The 25,644-nt window shown below is 42.6% G+C and overlaps 1 protein-coding gene across 1 annotated transcript in view; it reads right to left on the reverse strand.

Annotated features, from left to right (window-relative positions):
- The window catches only part of LOC124034659 (protein-methionine sulfoxide oxidase mical3a-like), a 122,447-nt gene that overhangs the window by 80,868 nt on the left and 15,935 nt on the right, over window positions 1-25,644 (reverse strand). Inside the window, 6 exon segments of the mRNA XM_046348120.1 lie at window positions 358-458; window positions 2,631-2,786; window positions 3,491-3,592; window positions 3,836-3,952; window positions 4,152-4,359; window positions 4,578-4,977. Coding sequence (XP_046204076.1) covers window positions 358-458; window positions 2,631-2,786; window positions 3,491-3,592; window positions 3,836-3,952; window positions 4,152-4,359; window positions 4,578-4,865 — 972 coding nt within the window. The 5' untranslated portion in view covers window positions 4,866-4,977.

The following is a 25,644-nucleotide window of genomic DNA, read 5'->3' on the forward strand; positions in this document are numbered from 1 at the left end:
CACCTACACCCCCCGGCTTTCATCTCAAAGGGAGATAGAAATGCAGTGGGAACCGTTACTGGAACATGAAAGCTGAACTAAGAGATGTCATAATGTCCTAAAAGCTTGTGACTGATTTCCTGTGGAAAGTGCCCAGTCTAGTCAAAGGAAACAGCAGTGTTCTGAAGTGAAGTGTTGGGAGTGGGGCACAAACTCATTAAATGTGGTTGAGCTGGTAGTTTGTTCCTGGCCCAGTTTTGGCGTGGTCCTTTGACAGGGAGCAGGCACACAGAGGGATAAAGTGTGTTTGTGTACGAGAGAGAGACAGCTCCAGATGTGTCTCTCTCCCCCTCTGCGACCGCCCCTTTGATCACTCACATGCAGAATGACTCCCTTCTCCAGCAGGCTCTGTTTCTTGGCAGTCATGACAAAGTAGTGCGTGTCATCCTTGTAGTAGACAATGTTTTCTAGGTCAATTCCTACAGAGTCAATAGAAAGAGAGAGTTTTGTTATTTACTTTTGGAAAACCAAGGTTGTTTCTATGGCTATAGCTGCTCCTACAGCTCCTCTATTGGTTGTCTTTGTTAGGGGAATGAGGACAAAGTTGGCGATGACACGACCCAGGAGACAAAACTAAAGGCCCATATAGACAGGACTAGCTCAGCGCCAAGCTCTCATGGCATGGGATCAAAATGTTTCAATGAGAAATGTGAACAGATTTCAGTTCCCCAATCAAGAAGTGCCTCTGTTGACATTTTCCCTAATCCATAGATAAACCATGCAGATAGAAACTGACGGGCTCAGAGATGACGCATGGCAACATAAAAACTATTCCTAGGTGATATGCTGCTCGGCTATTCATTTATCTACAGTTCCTTCAGAAAGTATTCACACCACTCAAAGGAGGTGGCTTTAAAACAGTTACAGAGTTGAATGACTGTGATAGGAGAAAACTGAGGATGGATCAAGAACACTGGAGTTACTCCACAATACGAACCTCATTGAACGAGTGAAAAGTAGGCAGCCTATTCCAAAACATGCATCCAGTTTGTAACAACGCACACATTTTCAAGCATAGTGGTGGCATAGTGGGTATTCTTGTAATCGCTATGGAATGGGGAGTTTTCAGGGGAAAAAAATGGAATGGAACTAAGTACAGTCAAAATCCTAGAGGAAAACCTAGTTTAGGCTGCTTTCCACCAGACACAGAGATGAATTCACCTTTCAGCAGGACATTAACTTTAAACACAAGGCCACATATACACTGAGTGTACAAAACATTATGCTCTTTCCATGACATAGACTGACCAGGTGAATCCAGGTGAAAGCTAGGATCCCTTATTGATGTCACTTGTTAAATCCACTTCAAATCAGTGTAGATGAATGGGAGGAGACTTTTAAACTTGAGACACCGATTGTGTGTGTGCCATTCAGAGGGTGAAAGGGCAAGACAAAATATTTAAGTGCCTTTGAACGGTGTATGGTAGTAGTTGTCAGGCGCACCGGTTTGAGTGTCTCAAGAACTGCAACGCTGCAGGGCTTTTCATGCTCAACAGTTTGTGTGTATCAAGAATGGTCCTACACCCAAAAGGACACCCAGCCAACCTGACACTATGGGAAGCATTGGAGTCAACAAGGGCAAGCATCCCTGCGGAATTCTTTCGACACCTTGTAGAGTCCAACTCAATATTAGGAAGGTGTTCTTAAAGGGACATTTCTAAATGTTCAACATCAGATTCATCATCTCCAGCACCACCACAACGTCAACATATGTGAAAATGGCACGTTTCTATGTTTGTAGTAAAAAATAGAGAAAATAAGTGTTTCCAATGACATCATCAACCAGTTAGTAGACAATTAGTAGGCAATGCCTACTCATAATGGTTAAAAATCACACGATGCACACTGATGATGTAATTGGAAACATGGTCTTATTTAACTACAAAACATAGAAATGCGCAATGTTGAAATATGTGCTGAGATGATGAATATGAAGTTGAACATTTTTCTTTCATGTTTTGTACACTCAGTGTTCACTGGAGTTGCTTACCAAGAAGACAGTAAATGTTCCTGAGTGGAGTTGCAGTTTTGACTAAAATCTGTTTGAGAATCTATGGCAAGACTTAAATGGTTGTCTAGCAATAATTAACAACCAATTTGACAGAGCATGAATAATTTAGAAAATAATAAAATGAGCAAATATTGTACAATCCAGGTGTGTAAAGCTATTAGAGACTTACCCAGAAAGACTCATTGCTGTAATCACTGCCAAATGATTCTAACATGCATCTACTCAGGTGTGTGAATACTTATGTAAAGTAGATTGCTAATTTATTGAAAATTAAATACAGCTAACATTTCAAAAAACATGTTTTCACTTTGTCGTTATGGGGCATTGTGTGTAGATGGGTGAGAAAACATATCTATTTAATCCATTTTGAATTCAGGCTGTAGCATGTGGAACAAGTCAAGGGGTATACTTTCTGAAACCACTGGATGTTCATCACCTAAATCTAGAACAATGTGTCAAATATTACTAAAAGCCTAGAATTATAATGCTTTATAACTTGTTATAGGCATCCATGAGCCTTTATAACATCATATAACAAGGATTATTACATGTTATCTCTGCCTATGGCAAAATTACTGACCCGTGGCTTCCCGGAGGTCCTGGAAGAACTTCTGGTTGAAGATGAAGGCCACTCCACTGATCTCCTCCACCTTGGCCTCGGCCGTGGTGTTCCTGTTGATAAAGTTGGCCGTGATGGCGATGGCCAACTTGCCTCGGAACTCCTTCCTCCTGAACCCTGTTTGGAGGAAAGGAAGGAGACAGGATGTAAATGTTAGACTGGGGTCAGTGTCATTATGTAGACAGTGAATGCCAGCGTTCTTTGTTAGGTTCAGAAATGAAGAGAACATTTCCTTGTATTACACACTACTCATATGTTTATAAAAGAGAAAAGGAGAAATGAAGGTGGCGCTTGTTAGGCTTTGATGCACACTGTCATTGACTAACTATCAATGTAACTGCATGACTTTTTAAGAACCTCATGTCAGGTTGCAGGCTGAGTACGGACACTGTATGAAGTGACTACTGGCTAGCCCTGAGGGAAACTGTTTCCCCTCCTCTCTAGAGAGAATCTAAAGGTGGTTTCAGCAGACACCAGCAGCAGCGGAGGAGAGGGGTCAGAGCAGTCCACACACTACAGGGCTCCCAGTGCTGCTGAGGGATGTTAGCTCATACAGGAAACAGACAGCCAATTCACAGGTTCCTGCTCCGCTCCAGTGAGAGGCCACGGAGGATTGCTCTCTGAAGATGGATGGAATGAGGGAGGGCCGGGGAGACTCACGTCACATGTGCACAACATGAGGCAGGAAAAGAAGGAGTGAGAGAGGAAAAGAGAGAGGGTTGGACCCGTAAACAAACCACAGGTGTGTTTTTGAGGGCTTCAGTATTCATGGTGTTTTACACAAATCATTTTGAACCATGTGTTACTTAGTGGCTTTTTACCTGCCAGCGTGTTTCTTCTTCCGTCTGCCCCAATGATGACGTCAAACTCCAACTCGTTGACTGGGTGTGTCCTGGGGTGGACCTCAGCCCTCCAGCCTATCCCTGCAAAAACACACCATGGGAAAAATTAGCAAGACAAGACACGTTCTATTATTTAGCATATGGTTTCACTGAGAACCATGAGGGATGAGAGAGCTCTCTGTTAACACTGTAGCATACAGTAACATGAACACATTGCCCTTCCAGACTTCCTTGTTCCCAGAAATGCTTGGATGAAGAGCAGTCATGTCATATGATATGAGTCTTCATGCAGTCATAAGAGCAGTCACTTCACAAGGGTCTTACTCTCGTTCTCCTGGTCCTCGGGGGGCTCGATGAGACCCTTGAACTCCACATTGACGTGGATCTCGATGCCCAGGAGCAGGGCCACCTTTAGCAGCATCAGTTGGAGCTGGCGGATACCTGCACAGAGTCAGACAGATTAGAGAGCATTTATTAGCTTCAACAACTGAAAATACCACAATGTTACAGCTGATCTATGGTCCCGGAAAGCACCAGAAGTCTTCTCCTCATAGATGATAATGCTGTACACAGTAAAACATGAAATCATTTTCTAAAAGACAGAGTAGGAAATGGAAGTAGGATTGTCTTATCAACTCACTGATATGGTCGATGGCTCCAGCGCAGAACTTTCCGTGGAATTTCTTTGCCCCGAGGCCCCTGAGGTCCTGGATAGAGAAGGGCCACAGGTGGAGCACGTTGTTCCTGGAGAAAGCATCTCTCTTCTCCAGCAGCACCACCTTGGCCCCCAGGAAGCCCAGCTCGATGGCCGTCCGCAGGCCACATGGTCCCGCCCCAATGATCAGACACTAAGGATGGGGAAAATGTAGCACATATAGTACTAGAGCTGGCTGATATTAAGATATTATCCAACACTGGAGATATCGATTAAAGCAAAATATTACAATATTCAACAAGGGCAAATAGACAATATTACAATGTGGATATGGGCCCAACCCTATTATATATAGAACAATTATCTCTGAGGTACTTTGAACAAGGATATGAGACAGAAAAATAGTCACACCTTAGAGTTGACACATGCTCGTCCCTTCTTGTACTCCTTCTGGCCTGCCCGCTTGTCTAGCTTAACCCAGAGTGCCTTGGCCTTCCAGTAGTTGAGCCTGGACTTGAGCTTGTGGTAGAAGATCCGGTACTCGCAGGGCTTGAGATCCAGATGGTCACAGAGCTCCTGGAAGGCCTTGAGCGTGCCTTTACAGGTGGAGGCCTGGGTGAAGCGGTCAAACATTACGTGGGCAGGGTTCACCCGCTCCCCTGTGGTGGTGAAGCCTCCAGGATCCCCCATGGTCCCCATGGACCTGCAACCCTCTCAGGGGCCTCTGGTCCCAGGCCCCAGCCCCTGGCTCTAGCACACACTTCGCTCTGGTGAGGCCTTTAGCTCCCTGCTTCAAACATCTTCGTTCTGTCTGGGAGCGAGAAGACAAGCACAATTATTACTGAGTTAGGGTAATGTCTGCATATTTCACAAGGTCATCAAGACCCGTTACTGAGGCTGATTTGGAACTTCCTTTTTTTAAACTAGGCAAGTCAGTTAAGAACTTGTTCTTATTTACAATGATGGCCTACACCGGCCAAAGCAGGGCCAATTATGTGCCACCCTATGGGACTCCCAATCACAGCCGGTTGTGATACAGCCTGGAATCGAACAAGGTTGTCTGTAGTGACGCCTTAAGCGTCTTATATGATTTTCAATAGGAACTTGCTGGACATACCACAGGTGAGTGTAGACTCTCTCCTTTATACGGTTCTATTAATAGTCTAGAGAAAGGAGTGATCCAGCAGGATCTAATGGGATATCATGTTCCGTTCCTGCAGGATATCAAGTCCACTGCATTATAAACAGGGTATGGAAGATTGGCCTAATCAGCTATAAATGCCAGAACATCAACAAAATATCCATAGGCTGATTGTTGTAATTCAAATTCTCATGTACAATCTAGCTGATCAGCCTTTGACTGACCCTTCCTTGCCTTTCCTCTCATCACAAGCATCAGTTGTGACTGCGAGCCATTATGTTGGTGAAATCCCTCTGTGATCAATTACAAGACAGTCTTTTTGACATAAATGCAATACTTGCAAGGGCGCTAGCCTACCTAGCTAGCCAACCAAAGAGTGGTTACCTCAGGTCTTTGTTGCAGTGCCAGTGTTTCCTGACTGTTTTTTGCTGACTGTGTTTGCTGGTTGGCGAGGGCTTCTGTGGCCACAGGACCTTAACCCTGTTATCTAGGAATGAGGCCATTGCCACCAGAGACAGGAAGTCCACTGAACACACAGGCCAAACAGGAAAAGCAACAGAGGCACCAGTGAGCATTCAGACTCTGAACACAGGAAGTCTTTCCTTCTGTCATCCCAAAACATTTTAATAAACAAATAACTCCCATTCATTCAGCTTGTGGTGGTTTAATGGCAACAACACTAGGCACCCGGCAATGTCTCGTTTATGAATGTTCACTTTCCTCTGTTCCATTTGTTAACCTGATAAAACATGCAGTGTGGTTTTAAAATGGTCTTGGTCTAGTCCTTTCACCTCAAGGGGAGAGTTCACTCACACATGTTGGTGTCTATAAATCAGCTGTCAAGTCTGGAATGCCTCTCTGTCTACTCTCTTCAAGACTGGATTAAAGTGCAGACTGTGCCCTTTAAAAACAGCCATAAGCCATATTTTATTAGTTCAATGCAGTGCACCGACATGCTAAAAAAATGGAGAAAGCATGAGCAATGCAAACTGGTCAGCGGTGAATGAAAGGAAACAGCTCTGTACTCTACTCGGTTTGATCCAACCATTTTTCTGAGCAATTGATGAGTTGGTGGGTTTCAGATTTCCCAACCTTTTCAGGTTTTCACTTTTCATAGAAAAATACAATTGGATGTTCTAAGTAGGCTACACAACAATGCTATCTAGGAAATGTAGTTTTTTATGTACCTACCCTTTAATTCAAGTGCACATTCACCTAGCACTGTTGTTTGGTTAGCTGTGTTTCTGTAGCGCACATGTTTTTTGTGGGGGGGGTTTTCACCTTTATTTAACCAAGTTCTCATTTACAACTGCGACCTGGCCAAGATAAAGCGTAGCAATTCGACCCATACAACAACAGAGTTACACATGGAATAAACAAAACATACAGTAGATAATACAGTAGAACAAATTAAAACAAACAGTCTATATACAGTGAGTGCAAATGAGGTAAGTTAAGGAAATAAATAGGCCATGGTGGCGAAGTAATTACAATATAGCAATTAAACACTGGAATGGTAGATCGGCAGAAGATGAATGTGCAGTTAGAGATACTGGGGTGCAAAGGAGCAAAATAAATACCAGTATGGGGATGAGGTAGTTAGATAGATGGGCTATGTACAAGTGCAGTGATCTGTAAACTGCTCTGACAGCTGGTGCTTAAAGCTAGTGGGGGAGGTGTGAGTCTCCAGCTTCAGAGATTTTTGCAATTCGTTCCAGTCATGGGCAGAGAACTGGAAGCAAAGACGACCAAAGGAGGAATTGGCTTTGGGGGTGACCAGTGAGATATACCTGCTGGAGCACGTGCTACGAGTGGGTGCTGCTATGGTGACCAGTGAGCTAAGGCAGGGTTTTACCTAGCAGAGACTTGTAGATAACCTGTAGCCAGTGGGTTTTGCGACGAGTATGAAGCGAGGGCCAACCAACACAAGCGTAGAGGTCGCAATGGTGGGTAGTGTTTGGAGCCTTGGTGACAAAACGGATGGCACTGTGATAGACTGCATCCAGTTTGTTGAGTAGTGTTGGAGGCTATTTTATAGATGACATCACCGAAGTCGAGGATCGGTAGGATGGTCAGTTTTGTATGTTTGGCAGCATGAGTGAAGGATGCTTTGTTGCGATATAGGAAGCCGATTCTAGGTGTAATTTTGGATTGGAGATGCTTAATGTGAGTCTGGAAGGAGAGTTTACAGTCTAACCAGACACCCAGGTATTTGTAGTTGTCCACGTAAGTCAGAGCCGTCCAGAGTAGTGATGCTGGACGGGCGAGCAGGTGCGGGCAGCGATCGATTGAAAAGCATGCATTTAGTTTTACTTGCGTGTAAGAGCAGTTGGAGGCCACGGAAGGAGAGTTGTATGGCATTGAAGCTCCTCTGGAGGTTAGTTAACACAGTGTCCAAGGAGGGGCCAGAAGTATACAGAATGGTGTCGTCTGCATAGAGGTGGATCAGAGAATCAACAGCAGCAAGAGCGACATCATTGATGTATACAGAAAAGAGAGTCGGCCTGAGAATTGAACCCTGTGGCAGAAGTAGTTGGTAAACCAGGTGAGACAATCATTTGAGAAACCAAGGCTCTTAATTTGCAGCTCTTTCAGAACATTGGCTATCTGGATTTGGGTAAAGGAGAAATGGTGGGGGCATTTGCGGGTTGCAGTGGAGGGTGCTGGGCAGTTGACCGGGGCAGGGGTAGCCATGTGGAAAGCATGGCCAACTGTAGGGAAATGCTTATTGAAATTCTCAATTATAGTTGATTTATAGTGGAATTAAAGTGGATTTATGTGATGGAGCTTGCAAAACAAATGCCCACTGGATTAATGCAAATAATCCTGATATGATTCTGCCAGGTATGCTAGGACAGCAGAATCCCTGCCCATCTTCTGAAAACATCCGAAACCCTACCTCTTCAAAGAAGCCCACGGCCGTTCTATTCATTCTATTTCTATGGCAGAACATGCAGTCAGAAGCGTACATGTTAATATTCAAAACGGTTAATATGGTGACCGCGGTCATTTGGCTGACCAATTACAGTCATCCAAAATTACATGACCATCACAGCACCACTGGTGGCAACAGTTTAGCAGCAGCGGTGTGCCACAGCTAAATTAATACAGGGGGAAACACTGCTGACCTAGGACCTGTTAGTGTCAGACAAGAGTAGATTGTGAGACAGGTACATGGGCTCCAAATCGCTGTTTCGCACCCTGCCAACTCATCATCGCTGTCAAAACAAGTAGGCTCTGGATTTGGCTCTCCCTCCCAGCTCTGGAAGAGCAGCACTGGCAGAGGTGGCCTCTCCACATTGGCCTCCTTATCCCTTTGCTCAACACCACCTCCATGCTTGTGCACTCCCTAAATACCTCAAAGGGCTCCTTGAGAAGGCTTTCTGCACCTGTGGGTTCAGTCTGTGTGGGTTCACCTGCATAAGTGAACTGGTTTAATTCCTCCCTGTAACTTGGATAACCTCTGAAATATACCAGCAGCAGACTAGAACCATATAGTAGAACTATGAACCAGGAAGTATCTATTTCTGGGATTCTCGTTTCATACAAGGTGTATGTTTCCTCAAACTGAATGTAGTGGAACTTCAAAAACACCTCTGGAGTTAGACCTCAAGTTCCAAAAATAAATCTCGGCAGAAAACAGGGGGTCAGAATAAGACTTTAAACAGCACATGAGAGGGTAGAGGAGAACAGTCCCACTACTGGAACACTGAGGTCAAGAAGAACCAGAAAAGCAGAGTAAACATTTCCCAGATTTCAGTGGACAAAGTATCTTGGTCTCCTTGTTTGCTCTGGCAGGACAATATCACCCTTTTGAGACTGGCTGGAATTGAGCCGAGCCTGAAAGTTAACTTTAGAAGCGCTCACTGTGGTAATTCCCACACTGACTTACTGCTCACAGGGACCAAAGGACTTACTCTCAAGGTCCTGGAAACCCAAACCGCGAGGCTCTAGTCTGGAGGAGGACACATCATGCGAGACCAGAGGAGAAGCAAGGAGCACTCCCCCAGAATTACAGCTCCGTGGCACACTTCACCTCACTACAACCCAGAAATGACTCAAGTTTGGGCTGCGTGATTCAAGCCAGACAGTCAACACAGGATGTGCCATGTCACCGGTGTGCAGTATGCTAGTGTGCTTCCAGAGCCTATAATTAGATGGGCTAGAGCAATGTGGATACTCATATTATCCACACCACAGGAAATGCTATGCATGCATCTCTGTTACATAGAGTACGCATAAATAAAACTCAGCACATTAAGAACTAGCCTATCACATTTCAGTGTCGGGAACTTTTACGGCACCAATTACGAATGGGTGAACGGTATTGACATTAACAAATCATGGACATTATAGAAATAGCTAAGTGACATCAAGAGTGAGATGCAATGCAAACAAGTCAAGCTTTTCTCAAGATGAAGCCTGTGAATCAATATGTTTATTGTGTAGGCCTATTCAGGTGTCCTTAAATCAAACCCCCAGCACAGTGTTTCTATGGGTAAGAAACAGAGGTTGACCAATTAATCGGAATGGCAGCTTAATTAGGGCCGATTTCAAGTTTTCATAATCGGAAATCTGTATTTTTGGACACCGATTTGGAATATTTTTATTTTATTTTTTACACATCTTTACTGGGCAAGTTAGTTAAGAACACTTTCTTATTTTCAATGACGGCCTAGGAACTGTGGGTTAACTGCCTTGTTCAGGGGCAGAACGACAGATTTTTACCTTGTCAGCTCGGGGATTCAATCTTGAAACTTTACAGTTAACTAGTCCAAAGCTCTAACCACCTGCCTCTCATTGCATTCCACGAGGAGCCTGCCTGTTACGCGAATGCAGTAAGAAGCCAAGGTAAGTTGCTAGCTATCATTAAACTTATCTTATAAAAACAATTCATCATAATCACTAGTTAACTACACATGGTTGATGATATTACTAGTTTATATCTAGCGTGTCCTGTGTTGCATATAATCGATGCGGTGCGTATTCGCAAAAAAGGACTGTCGTTGCTCCAAAGTGTACCTGACCATAAACATCAATGCTTTCTTAAAATAAATACACAGAAGTATATATTTTTAAACCAGCATATTTAGCTAAAAGAAGTCCAGGTTAGCAGCCAATATTAACCAGGTGAAATTGTGTCACTTCTCTTGCGTTCATTGCACGCAGAGTCAGAGTTTGTGCAACAGTTTGGGCAGCCTGGCTCATTGCGAACTCATTTTACAGCATTTTACATAATTATGACATAACATTGAAGGTTGTACAATGTAACAGGAATATTTAGACTTACGGATGCCACCCGTTAGATAATATACGGAACGGTTCCTTATGTCACTGAAGGAATAAACGTATTGTTTTTGAGATGATAGTTTCCGGATTCGACCATATGAATGACCTACTGCTCGTATTTCTGTGTGTTACAATTAAGTCTATGATTTGAGAGAGCAGTCTGACTGAGCGATGGTCGGCACCAGCAGGCTCCTAAGCGTTCATTCAAATAGCACTTTCGTGCGTTTTGCCAGCAGCTCTTCGCAATGCTTCAAGCATTGCGCTGTTTATGACTTCAAGCCTATCAACTCCTGAGATTAGGCTGGTGTAACCGATGTGAAATGGCAAGCTAGTTAGCGGGGTGCGCGCTAATAGCGTTTCAAACGTCACTCAGACTTGGAGTGGTTGTTCCCATTGCTCTGCAAGGGCCGCGGCTTTTGTGGAGCGATGGGTACCGCTGCTTCAAGGGTGGCTGTTGTCGATGTGTTCCTGGTTCGAGCCCAGGTAGGGGCGAGGAGAGGGACGGAAGCTATACTGTTACACTGGCAACACTAAAGTGCCTATAAGAACATCCAATAGTCAAAGGTATATGAAATACAAAGAGAGAAATAGTCCTATAATTCCTATAATGGGGCTGCAGCGTAGCCTAGTGGTTAGAGCGTTGGACTAGTAACCGGAAGGTTGTGAGTTCAAACCCCCGAGCTGACAAGGTACAAATCTGTCGTTCTGCCCCTGAACAGGCAGTTAACCCACTGTTCCCAGGCCGTCATTGAAAATAAGAATGTGTTCTTAACTGACTTGCCTGGTTAAATAAAGGTAAAATAAAAATAAAATAAATAATAACTACAACCTAAAACTTTACCTGGGAATATTGAAGACTCATGTTAAAAGGAACCACCAGCTTTCATATGTTCTCATTTTCTGAGCAAGGAACTTAAATGTTAGCTTTCTTACATGGCACATATTGCACTTTTACTTTCTTCTCCAACACTGTTTTTGCATTGTACCGAATTGAACACGTTTCATTATTTATTCGAGGCTAAATTGATTTTACTGATGTATTCTATTAAGTAAAAATAAATGTTCATTCAGTACTGTTGTAATTGTCATTATTGCCAATGACTGGAACGAACTACAAAAATCTCTGAAACTGGAAACACTTATCTCCCTCACTAGCTTTAAGCACCAGCTGTCAAAGCAGCTCACAGATTACTGCACCTGTTCAATGCCCATCTATAATATAGCCCAAACAAATACCTCTTTCCCTACTGTATTTATTCATTATTTCTCTCTACTTTGCACATTCTTCCACTGCAAATCTACCATTCCAGTGTTTTACTTGCTATATTGTATTTACTTTGCCACCATGGCCTTTTTTTTGCCTTATCTCACCTCATTTGCTCACATTGTATATATACTTATTTTCTACTGTATTATTGACTGTATGTTTGTTTTACTCCATGTGTAACTCTGTGTTGTATGTGTCGAACTGCTTTGCTTTATCTTGGCCAGGTCGCAATTGTAAATGAGAACATGTTCTCAACTTGCCTACCCGGTTAAATAAAGGTGAAATAAAATAAATAAATTACAACAACAAAACTTTTTTTCAAATGAAAAATCGGCTTTTTACGGTCCTCCAATAATCGGTATCAGCGTTGAAAAATCATAATGGATCGACCTCTTAGTAAGAAACCAATTAAATACAAAGAAGCAGCAAAACATCATTTGCATCATTCTCTGCCTCACAAACCAAATATGTTGTGGCATCTGGACACATGGCAGGCTTTCACATGTACAAATAGTACACACACACACACACACATTTAAAGGGTACACACAAGCGCAAACACTCACGCACAATCAGGCAAATTAACACATTCATATGAGGTTGCATTACATCACTCTGGTTAGCAAATAGAGTGGATTACATGTTTGAATGGACATCCTCGCTGTCCATTGGTTGTTTGACATTTAACCTTATATTTAACTAGGCACGTCAGTTAAGAACAAATTCTTATTTACGTAAGACGGCCTGGCCAAACCATAACAACGCTGGGCCAATTGTGTGCGCCGCCCTATGGGACTCCCAATCACGGACGGTTGTGATACAGCCTGGAATGGAACCAGGGTCTGTAGTGACGACCTCTAGCACTGAGATGCAGTGCCTTAAACCACTGCGCCACTCGGGAGCCAAAACATGGAGTGGACTTTAGAGACATTCATTCATGACATATATTCTGCCGGTTCAGAGGATCTTGGAGAGATGGTCTGAGGTCCCAGACACAATAAACAGACAAAGTGCCCAGGCTTCAACCTAAGACTAAGTGTTCATTCACCACAGCAGATGATCAATGCCTTTAGACTGAGAAAGGAGCAAAGAAACCCTCAATCATCCAATTTCTCCCTCCTCCTTTACCTCCTTCTCCTTTTCCAGATTCTGCTTCCCTTTGTCATTCCCCTCTCTCCTTCTTTGTTCCAGAAAGACGCGTTCTCCTGGTGGACTCCGTGACGGGAGCCTCCAGAGACTGTTCCGGAAAGGGCTCCCCATGCTCCAGACACTCTGCTGTCTGAACTAAAACACAGCATGATGATGGCATGATGTCATCCCCTCCACAGAGCAGTCAGGTGGTGTCGAGGAAGTGAATACCACTCCTGGGGGACCAGAGGAACCTGGGTAATCACAGTGGTACAGCTAGTGTGTCATCACACAATCATCTCTGCTGACCTTCTCTTGGTGCTCCTGGGATGAGGCTGTTTAAGGTAGAGTAGTCTCAGTGACAGACAAATAGCTAACCAGCAAATGCTAAATGTGGTTCTAGAGGGACTGGGAACTGAAGCAAAATTGGACAAAGAAGAAGAGATAAATTAGGACGTCAGGACACAAAACATGTTTCATTCTTGCTTACATTAGGCCTATGACTGTCCTTTTCTAAGCAAAAAAAAAAAGTACTTTCATTGTTGGACATAAAAGACCCATTTTTTCTTTTTTAAAGCAGGAAATCAACTCAAAGTGATTTTCATGTAAGAAATCTATTCAAGTATTTCCACGCATAATAGAGACACACTTGATCATATACAAACATAAGCAAGGTTTGTGTTTTGGTCAAACAGTCACCTGGATTAGGCTACCTCTCAAATCTCAGCTCAGATACCACAGCCCTCCTAGCTTCTAACATGTCTTGTTTTAGTGGATTGTGAGTATGTCATAAATTCACTTGGTTACATGGTTCCAGGGATATTGGACTATCTTTCAAAGCATTTGCATACTTTACTGCAATAGTAGGGTGTGTGGTGGCGTATCACCAGGTACTCATTAGATTAGATGCCTAAAAAACCCAATCTGAAACCTGGGCGCAAACAGAGCCATACACCGAGTAGTTTCCTAGTTTCCAAGGCTTAGTCATGTCAACTGTGGAATGGTGGAGCCGTAGAGGAGGCCACAGCCTCAGACCGGGAACATGTTTGCTTTTCATCATCTGTAATCCTTTTGTTTGAGAAAGAGTCAATTATTATGTGGGCTGAGCCACAATACTCCTCCTTACCAATAATATTACAACACAGACTCTCTCTGTTGGTTTCCATCGTGAAATATCTCACTTGCCAGTCAGAGAGGATTCAAGTTTCCCGTGACCATGTTCATGATACAAAACACAGAATGTTAAAAGGATCCCTGGAGGGTTTAACTCCCTCTCGCCACTTAGGCTAAAACGTATGATTGATAGGTTAGAGGTCCGCACATGAACAGTAGTTAGGCTATATCCCACAGTATTATTACATATCTGCATAACACAAAGCAGCTAGTCTAAAATCCATTGGCTTTCATAGTAGTCATGCATGGGAACCTACAGCTCTCTGCACTCTACTCCATTATTGTTCTTCATATTAATTACAAAGCCACTGTTTAAACTTTGGAGAGCCTCAGCAAATAGCCAGAATTCCAGGCCGCTTGGCTGGGCGCTAAAGATAACCGCAAATGGCGCAGTAAATCATACAATCTTAAGAATGAGGAGTGAACTGCACTGTAACATTTCATGCATTTTAGGGTGAACTGCAAGATTTCGGGATGTCAAAATCCTTGCAGAATTTATGTTTATGACCGTCCAAGCCAAATGTGTTGTCTCCCTGCCACGAAGATGGATTTTCTAAGTAAGAGATCTTAAAAGCAGCAGTTGATAAAATACCTCTTGGTTGAAAAATTGTTGGAGAATAAATCAATAAATGCAGTCAACTCACAGCAATGTTACAATGAGCCATGGAATGTTCAATGGACATTTCAGTAGGTCCCAAATATGAACAAATGTCCTGCATTACAAACATTGGCAAATGGACAATGTAAGTCTATTGGGGCTATCAAGCTGACAATGTTATTCTCATTCGAAAGTGATATTGCAACGATGGTAATTCCATGACAACAGGGTCATGATCAGTAATGTAGTGACTAGCATTTTACCGCTCAGGCCTCCAACAGGTCTTTCTCGTGCCACACACACAGTCCCAGAGCACACCAGAGACATAATCCACACACACACACACACACTAGCTTTAATCCCGCTGCGTGGGTGGAGTTATGAGCAGCTCAGAGGGTAGAAAACCAGTGGTCCATCATGGAAGGACCAGAGAGACAGAGAAGCAGACCCCACCGGCCCTCTGCCCCCAGGATCTCTGGGCCTGTGACCAGGGCAGCTTTGACCATTTGGACCCCACCATGACCTGTGAACTCAGGTCATATGGACAGACAGGCAGTCAACAGCTGTTGCCCCAGCAGGCCTCCAGGCAGCACTGGAGAAGTCTCCTCTCACAGACTGAGAGAACCAGGCCCAAGTTCACTGTTATTATTCCAGTAAGAGGGAATGGTTGGGCCAGGCTTCATAAAGCCAGGAATAGCCCGTTTCCAGCTAATGTTTGAGCTCAAGGAATCTCAGTCTTAGCACACTCATTTGTTGGGATAAGTTATTGACATGTCACTAAGGAGTTGTCTTAACAAAGAGTAGACACAGAAGACAATGCAAGGATATATATCCCCTTCTCATCAATCAATAGGAAAAACCTGCTAAAGAAAGAATCTACCCTCACCATACCTAAGCAGCATTGGAGTGTTAGGCCACCTCTCATTAGAAAGCTTCAAGCCAACACCATGCCAGGCCAACTTGGCCAAGACGGACAGGAGAAGTGGGAAAGGACTGGTTTAACTTGTGAATGGCTTTCCTAAGAGTAAGAGGACTTGCTGCCAGCTGCACTTAGCGCAGCACCACACATCCTGAGCCATAGGAAGAGAGGTTTTCCTGTGTGAATGGAGCAACGCTGCTGTCGATGAATTGAAATGGGAAGGTAACCAAAGCCCTGCACTGTGCAGAGCCATGAAGCACGCTGATAGCTTTACCTGAAAGCATGAAAACAGATTCCTACTGAATTACTCTTGAATCCCAAACTGACTTTACGGGCTGCAGGCGCTAGTTAAATTGACGCTTGGCCAAACGTGGTGTGAAGAAGCCTGCAGGTGACAAGTTGGTTCTTCACGTTTTCTGTCGTGAATGTAACTCAGAGTTTGGGGTGTTTTTGTACATCTGCACTAAGTTAATTTCAAGTGACTGAACATGATAACAGAGTTCTGACTTGAGAAAGTGAGCCTATATCAAATGTGACCACACAATGGAAGAAGCATAGGCCTTGTTGTCTTGGCAGCTGTCACAGTGGTCAGGAAGTCAGCGTATGGAGTTTTGCAAACATTGGACAAATAGTCGACCTACAAAACAAAGCCTCAATCCTAATCAATCTGTGGAGTCCCACTTGTTGACTCACACGCCTGTAGGCCTATTCCTACTACCATCTCCCTGCGCCTGCCCCCTCTCCTGGTATCCCCCACTACTGTCTCTAAGGAAGTGAGGAACAGGATGAGGGGTGAGTGAAAGGAAGTGACAGTGTGCTTTGATGAGCAGTGGACAACAATGGGGGAAGAGGGTGGCAATGGACTGGAGCTGGGGGAAGGTTATCTCTGAGACACAATGGTGGGCAGAACACAAAGCCCTGAGGGAAGGAGGGATGGGCCACCATGGGCATGGACGGAAAGTCTGACATTCTGACAAGCAAGGACATTTTTGTTAATCTGTTCCATTCTTTTCTTTTTTTTAGATAAGGTAAAAGAGCCAAGGGCACCTTCAAATGCAGAGTTAGGGAATGTGAAATATGGTGGTCTCAAGAGGCAAAAGGATTACATGAGAAGAGGGGCTGGCGTTCGAGGGGTGTGGTGGGAGCAAAAGATGCAGCTGTTTGCAATATAGCCTGATCGAAAAATCACATTCACCTTATAAAGTGTTCTCTTACATCAAGGACGGAACATTTTAAAAGTGACCTGAAAAAGTGTTGGATGCATGTGACCTGACAGGCAGCGTCGGCCTCCATCTTGAAGGGTATATCTGCTGTGTACTAACCCTAACCCTAAACCCTGGGCTGGCACTGTTCCCTGGTGTCTCTGTGTACAGGCATGCTATACTTAATCATGTAGTCTTCAGGGTTTGTCGTTTAGATTTCATCAAAGCACACATAAATATCAGCCAGGGTATCTTATTAAGAGGTGAGGTCACTAAGCTTAGTGGTATAGTATATAGTCTATTCCAGCATGGCATTGACTAATGACAGTATAACAGAGGTCATTTCAGGAGTCACTCCTCCTGCCTGCACAGGTAAGTCCTCTCCTGCTGAATACTTTCACTGAAATGTACCCTGCATTCCAACAGGGGGAGGTTCCAAGCTTGCAATACGACTTATATTGGGAAAAGCTCCCGAGCCTTGAAAGTATGCCTTGAAGAACATAAAATAAAATACGTCTAATACTGGAATTATCTTTATTTAACTAGGCAAGTCAGTTAAGAACAAATTCTTACTTTCAATGACGGCCTAGGAACAGTGGGTTAACTGCCTGTTCAGGGGCAGAACGACAGATTTGTACCTTGTCAGCTTGGGGGTTTGAACTTGCAACCTTCCGGTTACCAGTCCAATGATCTAACCACTAGGCTACCCTGCCGTAATCACCACACCAGTTTCGAGACACTTTTTAGAACAAAATGATTCTAATAATGAATTGCGGTGTCGGGTTTGAAAAAGTTCATCCCCAACGTAGGTGATTACGACAACAAATTACTCCAAAGAGAAGCCACGTGGATATATTGTATAAAATATATTCTGTTTCTCCACATGGTTTAAACACAGAATTAGATTTCAAATTTAGACTTATACAAGAACACTGTCCAGATCAGATATTGCATGTTGTTTATGAGTTAGCCCCACATATTTATGAATTACTTTAGTCTGATGGTCTTTGTGGTAAGCCATTTATTTTATTTCACCTTTATTTAAATAGGCCATGGTAGCGAAGTAATTACAATATAGCAATTAAACACTGGAATGGTAGGCTGTGCAGAAAATGAATGTACAAGTAGACATACAGTGCCTTGCGAAAGTATTCGGCCCCCTTGAACTTTGCGACCTTTTGCCACATTTCAGTCTTCAAACATAAAGATATAAAATTGTATTTTTTTGTGAAGAATCAACAACAAGTGGGACACAATCATGAAGTGGAACGACATTTATTGGATATTTCAAACTTTTTTAACAAATCAAAAACTGAAAAATTGGACGTGCAAAATTATTCAGCCCCTTTACTTTCAGTGCAGCAAACTCTCTCCAGAAGTTCAGTGAGGATCTCTGAATGATCCAATGTTGACCTAAATGACTAATGATGATAAATACAATCCACCTGTGTGTAATCAAGTCTCCGTATAAATGCACCTGCACTGTGATAGTCTCAGAGGTCCGTTAAAAGCGCAGAGTTCATCATGAAGAACAAGGAACACAGCAGGCAGGTCCGAGATACTGTTGTGAAGAAGTTTAAAGCCGGATTTGGATACACAACGATTTCCCAAGCTTTAAACATCCCAAGGAGCACTGTGCAAGCGATAATATTGAAATGGAAGGAGTATCAGACAACTGCAAATCTACCAAGACCTGGCCGTCCCTCTAAACTTTCAGCTCATACAAGGAGAAGACTGATCAGAGATGCAGCCGAGAGGCCCGTGATGACTCTGGATGAACTGCAGAGATCTACAGCTGAGGTGGGAGACTCTGTCCATAGGACAACAAATCAGTCGTATATTACACAAATCTGGCCTTTATGGAAGAGTGGCAAGAAGAAAGCCATTTCTTAAAGATATCCATAAAAAGTGTTGTTTAAAGTCTGCCACAAGCCACCTGGGAGACACACCAAACATGTGGAAGAAGGTGCTCTGGTCAGATGAAACCAAAATTGAACTTTTTGGCCACAATGCAAAACGTTATGTTTGGCGTAAAAGCAACACAGCTCATCACCCTGAACACACCATCCCCACTGTCAAACATGGTGGTGGCAGCATCATGGTTTGGGCCTGCTTTTCTTCAGCAGGGACAGGGAAGATGGTTAAAATTGATGGGAAGATGGATGGAGCCAAATACAGGACCATTCTGGAAGAAAACCTGATGGGAGTCTGCAAAAGACCTGAGACTGGGACGGAGATTTGTCTTCCAACAAGACAATGATCCAAAACATAAAGCAAAATCTACAATGGAATGATTCAAAAATAAACATATCCAGGTGTTAGAATGGCCAAGTCAAAGTCCAGACCTGAATCCAATCGAGAATCTGTGGAAAGAACTGAAAACTGCTGTTCACAAATGCTCTTCATCCAACCTCACTGAGCTCGAGCTGTTTTGCAAGGAGGAATGGGAAAACTTCAGTCTCTCGATGTGCAAAACTGATAGACATACCCCAAGCGGCTTACAGCTGTAATCGCAGCAAAAGGTGTCGCTACAAAGTATTAACTTAAGGGGGCTGAATAATTTTGCACGCCAAATTTTTCCGTTTTTGATTTGTTAAAAAAGTTTGAAATATCCAATAAATGTCGTTCCACTTCATGATTGTGTCCCACTTGTTGTTGATTCTTCACAAAAAAGTTTTATATCCTTATGTTTGCGTCACGCCTTGGTCTTAGTATTTTGTGTTTTCTTTATATATTTGGTCAGGCCAGGGTGTGACATGGGTTATTGTGGTGTGTTTTTTGTCTTGGGATTTTGTGGGGCGTTGACGTAGTCTATGGCTGCCTGAGGCGGTTCTCAATCAGAGTCAGGTGATTCTTGTTGTCTCTGATTGGGAACCATATTTAGGCAGTCATATTCTGTGAGTGTTTTCGTGGGTTATTGTTCCTGTCTCTGTGTAGTTGTTCACCAGACAGGCTGTATAGGTTCTCGTTCCGTTTGTTGTTTTGTAATATTTATAGTCATTTCATGTATCGCTATTCTTCATTAAAGAACATGAGTAACCACCACGCTGCATTTTGGTCCGACTCTCTTTCGACAGACGAACGCCATTACAGTTTGAAGCCTGAAATGTGGCAAAAGGTCGCAATGTTCAAGGGGGCCGAATACTTTCGCAAGGCACTGTAGGTCTGTAGCAGTTTGGGTCTAGAGTGTCTCCACCTTTGAAGAGGGGGATGACTGCGGCAGCTTTCCAATCTTTGGGAATCTCAGACGATATGTAAGAGAGGTTGAACAGGCTAGTAATAGGGGTTGCAATTTCGGCAGATATTTTTTTTAAAGAGGGTCCAGATTGTCTCGCCTGGATGATTTGTAGTGGTCCAAGTTTTGCAGTTCTTTCAGAACATCAGCTATCTGAATTTGGGTGAATGAGAAATGGAGAGGCTTGAGCGAGTTGCTGTGAGGAATGCAGGGCTGTTGACCGGGGTAGGGGTAGCCAGGTGGAAAGCATGGCCAGCCATAGAAAAATGCTTATTGATATTCTCAATTATAGTGGATTTATCAGTGGTGACAGTGTTTCTTAGCCTCAGTGCAGTGGGAAGTTGGGAGGAGTTGCTCTTATTCTCCATGGACTTTACAGTGTCTGTAACGTCGTTCGTCTGTTGTTTGAAGAGAGTCAGACCGAAATGCAGCGTGTAGGTTACTCATGACTTTAATGAAGATAAATGCGGTACATGAAATAACTGTATAAGAAAACAACAAATGGAACGTGAACTAATTACAGCCTATCTGGTGACTAACACAGAGACAGGTACAAACACCCACAAAATACAACGCGAACTCAGGCTGCCTAAATACGGTTCCCAATCAGAGACAACGATAAGCAGCTGACTCCAATTGAGAATCGCCTCAGGCAGCCAAGCCTAACTAGACACAACCCTAATCATACACAATCCCAAATACTACAATCCCCAATACGAAAACACAACATATAAACCCATGTCACACCCTGGCTACCCAAACATATACCAAAAACACAAAATATAATGACCAGGGCGTGACAGTGTCCCAGAACTTGTTTGAGTTTGTGCTACAAGATACAAATTTCTGCTTGAAAAAGATAGCTTTCCTAACTGCCTGTGTATATTTGTTCCTGACTTCCCTGAAAGGTTGCATATCACAAGGGGCTATTCGATGCTAATGCAGAATGCCACAGGGTGTTTGTGCAGGTTAAGGGTAGTCAGGTCTGGAGAGAACCAAGGGCTATATCTGTTCCTGGTTCTAAATGTTTTGAAAGGGGCATGCTTATTTAAGATGGTGAGGAAGGAACTTTTAAAGAATGACCAGGCATCCTCTACTGACGGGATGAGATCAATATCCTTCCAGGATACCCCGGGCCAGGTTGATTAGGAAGGCCTGCTTACTGAAGTGTTTTAGGGAGCATTTGATAGTGATGAGGGGTGGTCGTTTGACCGCAGACCGTTACGGATAAAGGTAATAAGGCAGTGATCGCTGAGATCTTGGTTGAAAACAACAGCGGTGTATTTGGAGGGCAAGGTGGTTAGGATTATATCTATGAGGGTGCCCGTGTTTAAGGATTTGGGGTTGTACCTGGTGGACTTGATGATAATTTGAGAGATTGAGGGCATTAAGCTTAGATTGTAGGATGGCCGGGTGTTAAGCATGTCCCAGTTTCGGTCACCTAGCAGCACTAGCTCTGAAGATAGATGGGGGGCAATCAGTTCACATATGGTGTCCAGGGCACAGCTGGGGGCAGAGGGTGGTCTATAGCAGGTGGCAACGGTGAGAAACTTGTTTCTGGAAAGGTGCATTTTTAAAAGTAGAAGCTCCAATTGTTTGGGTACAGACCTGGATAGTAATACAGAACTCTAATGAATTGATATAACATATCCAAGTGAGGACACCTAAGGCAATTGATTAATGAATTGCCCTTTGTGCCAGCCCCCATACAATTCTGTATTTCTTTGTGACTAACTTGTATACAGGGAGACCAGAAAAGCCACAACCCTGATTAGAAGCACCTGCTGCTCATTGGTCCCTTCAAAACTGCTGTTTTGAATTAAAATAACATTTTACCAACACACAGAAGGCGGCTGTAAAGCCAAAAATTCTGTGTACGCTATCCCTGATGGAGTGTAGATATAAAAATAAAAAAAGACAAAATTAAGTAAGTTTTATGCAACATCTTTTTGAGTGCGGAACCATTACACTTTTGTTTGTCTGAAGTTCCAAGCTTTCAATGCTATATTGGACTTGAGTGCAATATTTTGGTGAATGAAATATTTGATGAGAAAAACATCATGCAATTAAATAAAAATAAACTAATTGCACACACACTTGGTCATTCAAAGAGGTTATGAAATGCACAATGAACACAATGAAAATTGGGTTCACTCAAACCAATTATGTGCAATTTTGCAAGCACTCATATAGAGTACATAAAAGTATCATGCTTTTGGGATGAACCGTTAAAACAAACAAGCTACAGTATCTGGTCTTAAAAATGTTAAAATCCCACATTACCTGTAAGTCTGGTTTTCATACAGTTAAACAAACAAAAACACTGCATCTCCACTGGAAAAGTTCAAGGGTCCCTTAACTGGCTAAATGTAAACTTATCACCTGACTATGGAATGCTTGTCACTCTGACCCATTCCTGACCCATTCCTGACCCATTCCTGACCCTCAGAGAAAGACCTGTCAACGCCAAATCAACATAGCAAAAGGTTGTGACACGGCATATTATGCCCTAACATTTAGCAATTGACCGTTAGATTTCATGCTTTAGTCAGACAATAAATAATGCCTTTTTCTGACAACACTTTCACCACATTCTTGAAATAATCACATTTCTAAATCCAGCTCATTAATCTTTGATGGCATACTTCGATATTTGGTTAAGTTGGCAGGAAGGTAGGAGGATAACCGCTTTATTGTAAAATGTCCCATAGGTCTGTTCTATTTTGATAGAGTTGCCCTCATAGGCCTAAAAGTTAAATATGACAATGACCTTCAGAAGAACAAAGTTAAAAAGAGCAGAGTTAAAAATCCAGGGTTACATATTAGATAGATTTGATCTATTCAATAGCCCATTAACATCTGGTGAAATAAAAGAGCTTTTGTATGGAAATGTGCCCGAGTGACCCTTTATCATAAAGGTGGACACTCCTTAGACCCAAATAACTATAGACCTACTGTGCATTCAGAAAGCAAATCAGACCCCTTCCCTTTTTCTACATTTTGTCACGTTACAGCCTTATTCTAAAATTGATTCCCTCAATCTACATACAATAAATACCCCATTATGACAAAGCAAAAACAGGTTTAGTAATTTTGTGCAAATTTATTTTTAAAAATGTACAAAGTGAAATACATTATTTACACAAGTATTCAGACTAGGGTTGCACATTTTGGGGAAAATTCAGGTGGAAACTTTCCGTGGGAATTAACAGGAATATGTGTGAATTAACGGGAATATATGCAAATTAATATTAATACCATTTAAATATAGATTGTTTGCATTGGATATATTTACCATATTTACAAATCATGTCCAATCAATTGAAATGACCACAGGTCTACAATCAAGTTTTAAAAACATCAAGGATGGCCAATGGAAAGCGGAGGTCAATTTCAGGTCTCATTGCAAAGGGTCTGAATACTTATGTAAATAATGTGTTAAAACGTTTCCAAAAATTTTTTTTCGCTTTGGTATTATGGGGTATTGTGTGCAGATTGTTGAGGAAATGTTTTTATTTAATCCATTTTAGAATAAGGCTGTAACGTAACAAAATGTGGAAAAATGGAAGGAGTCTGAATCTTCTCCTGACCACACTGTTTAGACCTTTAGGATAATTAGGAACGCGTTTTCATTTGGAAATTAAACTTTTTAGGCACGCTCCGGTTGACTTTCCCACAACATCACCCATGTCCAGAACAACTGACAATATGTACTGCCCTCAATGGGAATGCACACATTTTCATAACATTTTTTTAAATGTAACAATAATATCATTCATTGATACTAGTCTGGTACTGGATAAGAATACCTCAGTGTTTCTTGACATTATCAATTATTACTTTGACTGCCAAATTAACTGCATGGTAGGCTGCTTGAACAAGGCGTGTCCTTTTTTCATGAGTGAAAAGGAGACTTGACTCAACACAACAAAAAAACGGTCTTGACTGACCTCATTTGGAACACGTGGCAGATTTAAAAATGAAAGATGGCGGCTTGCTCAATAAATTCCTGAGGTAGCCGATCCAAAACATAACATCAAACACAACGGTTACCGGCACAGACATGAGCATCAGACTTAAGAAGAAATCTCCTTTTAAGGCAAACCAAACAAACAAGACAAAGTTTCCATGTGAAGTCCATTGTGTCAGTTAGGGAGTGTGTTTGAAACAGTCAGTAGCCTACAGGGATGGTTTTTCTGAGGAGTCAAGTCACCATGCTTTTCAGGGAAAATTTGACAGTCACTTCCAGCTGTTCACTTCCTCCACTGCAGGAGTTGACTTTAAAAACTTCCTTTCATCTCCCTGGTGTTTACTTCTGTATCCCACGCAGTCACTTTCTGTGGCCACAGAGGTCAGAGGGTGCATGGTCGCAAAACATTTTGCAATAGGTGTTTTAGTCCATTTCCCCCTAATGAACACGACCCCTGTGTGGAGTGGCATGGGGGGGGGGGGGGACAAGAGAAAGAGAGAGAGAGCGAGAGCGAGGTTAGGCGGTATACCGTATTTGGAAATAACTACGGATGGATTTCAATACTGTCAAGCGTTGAAACTATTTATTTGAAGTCTTTCAATACATTTGAATATTTGTAGCTATTTTAAGTAAATACCTGCAGTCAACTTGTGCAATGCATTAGGAGAAAGCAGACTGCGTTCTTATTTCACTGCTCACATTATGAAGCGTACTTTGTTCTCCAGCAGAGAAAAATAGGCTGGCTACACTAAGAAACGTAGCCTACTGGAGAAAAGTAGCTACACATCAGTCAGCGCTGTCTGCTGATAGAATGCCCATTTGTGAATTCTCATCCGGTTTAGAAGTGCAACTGAAGCACAAAATTATTCTAATGCCGAGTATAAATTATAATAAGATGCATTTTAGATCTTTGATTACAAAACGCAGCAAGATATTTCTTATGCATTTAATCTTTTTTTTCCCTGCGTGAAAACGCAGAATTATGCATCAAAACAGCCCCTAGTTAAACTTGCCATCGAAGTAAGTGGCTGAATTAATAAGGTGACAGTGCATCATATGCTGTTGCGTTATGCCGTGTTTAAGAAGGCAAAGCCCTTTGGATGAGTTATTTGTACAGCTGCCACTATCTTAATTTCCTTGTATTTTTTCCTCCTCTCTGTTCGCTGCTCCTCCCCCCTCTTTTCCAAGCAGAGCAGGCAGGCTCCTTGTCCTAGTGCCTACAGACTAGAGGTCAACCGATTAAAATCGGAATGGCCGATTAATTAGGGCCGATTTCAAGTTTTCATAACAATCAGCAAAAATCTGCATCCAAAATTACCGATTTACGATTGTTATGAAAACTTGAAATCGGCCCTAATTAAGAATTCACAAAGAAAATGTACACACCTTTATTTAATTTTTATTTAACTAGGCAAGTCAGTTAACCTGTTATGCCTGTTATGACTGCAATCCTCCTATCGGGATAAGTGTCATCAACAACTGCTGAATAGCGCTAGATACAATAAATATCACTATAAACAGTGCAAACAGTATATAAACAGTGCAATATAGGAAAA

This window comes from Oncorhynchus gorbuscha, linkage group LG01, assembly GCF_021184085.1.
Source record: "Oncorhynchus gorbuscha isolate QuinsamMale2020 ecotype Even-year linkage group LG01, OgorEven_v1.0, whole genome shotgun sequence".
Classification (NCBI taxonomy): Eukaryota; Metazoa; Chordata; class Actinopteri; order Salmoniformes; family Salmonidae; genus Oncorhynchus; species Oncorhynchus gorbuscha.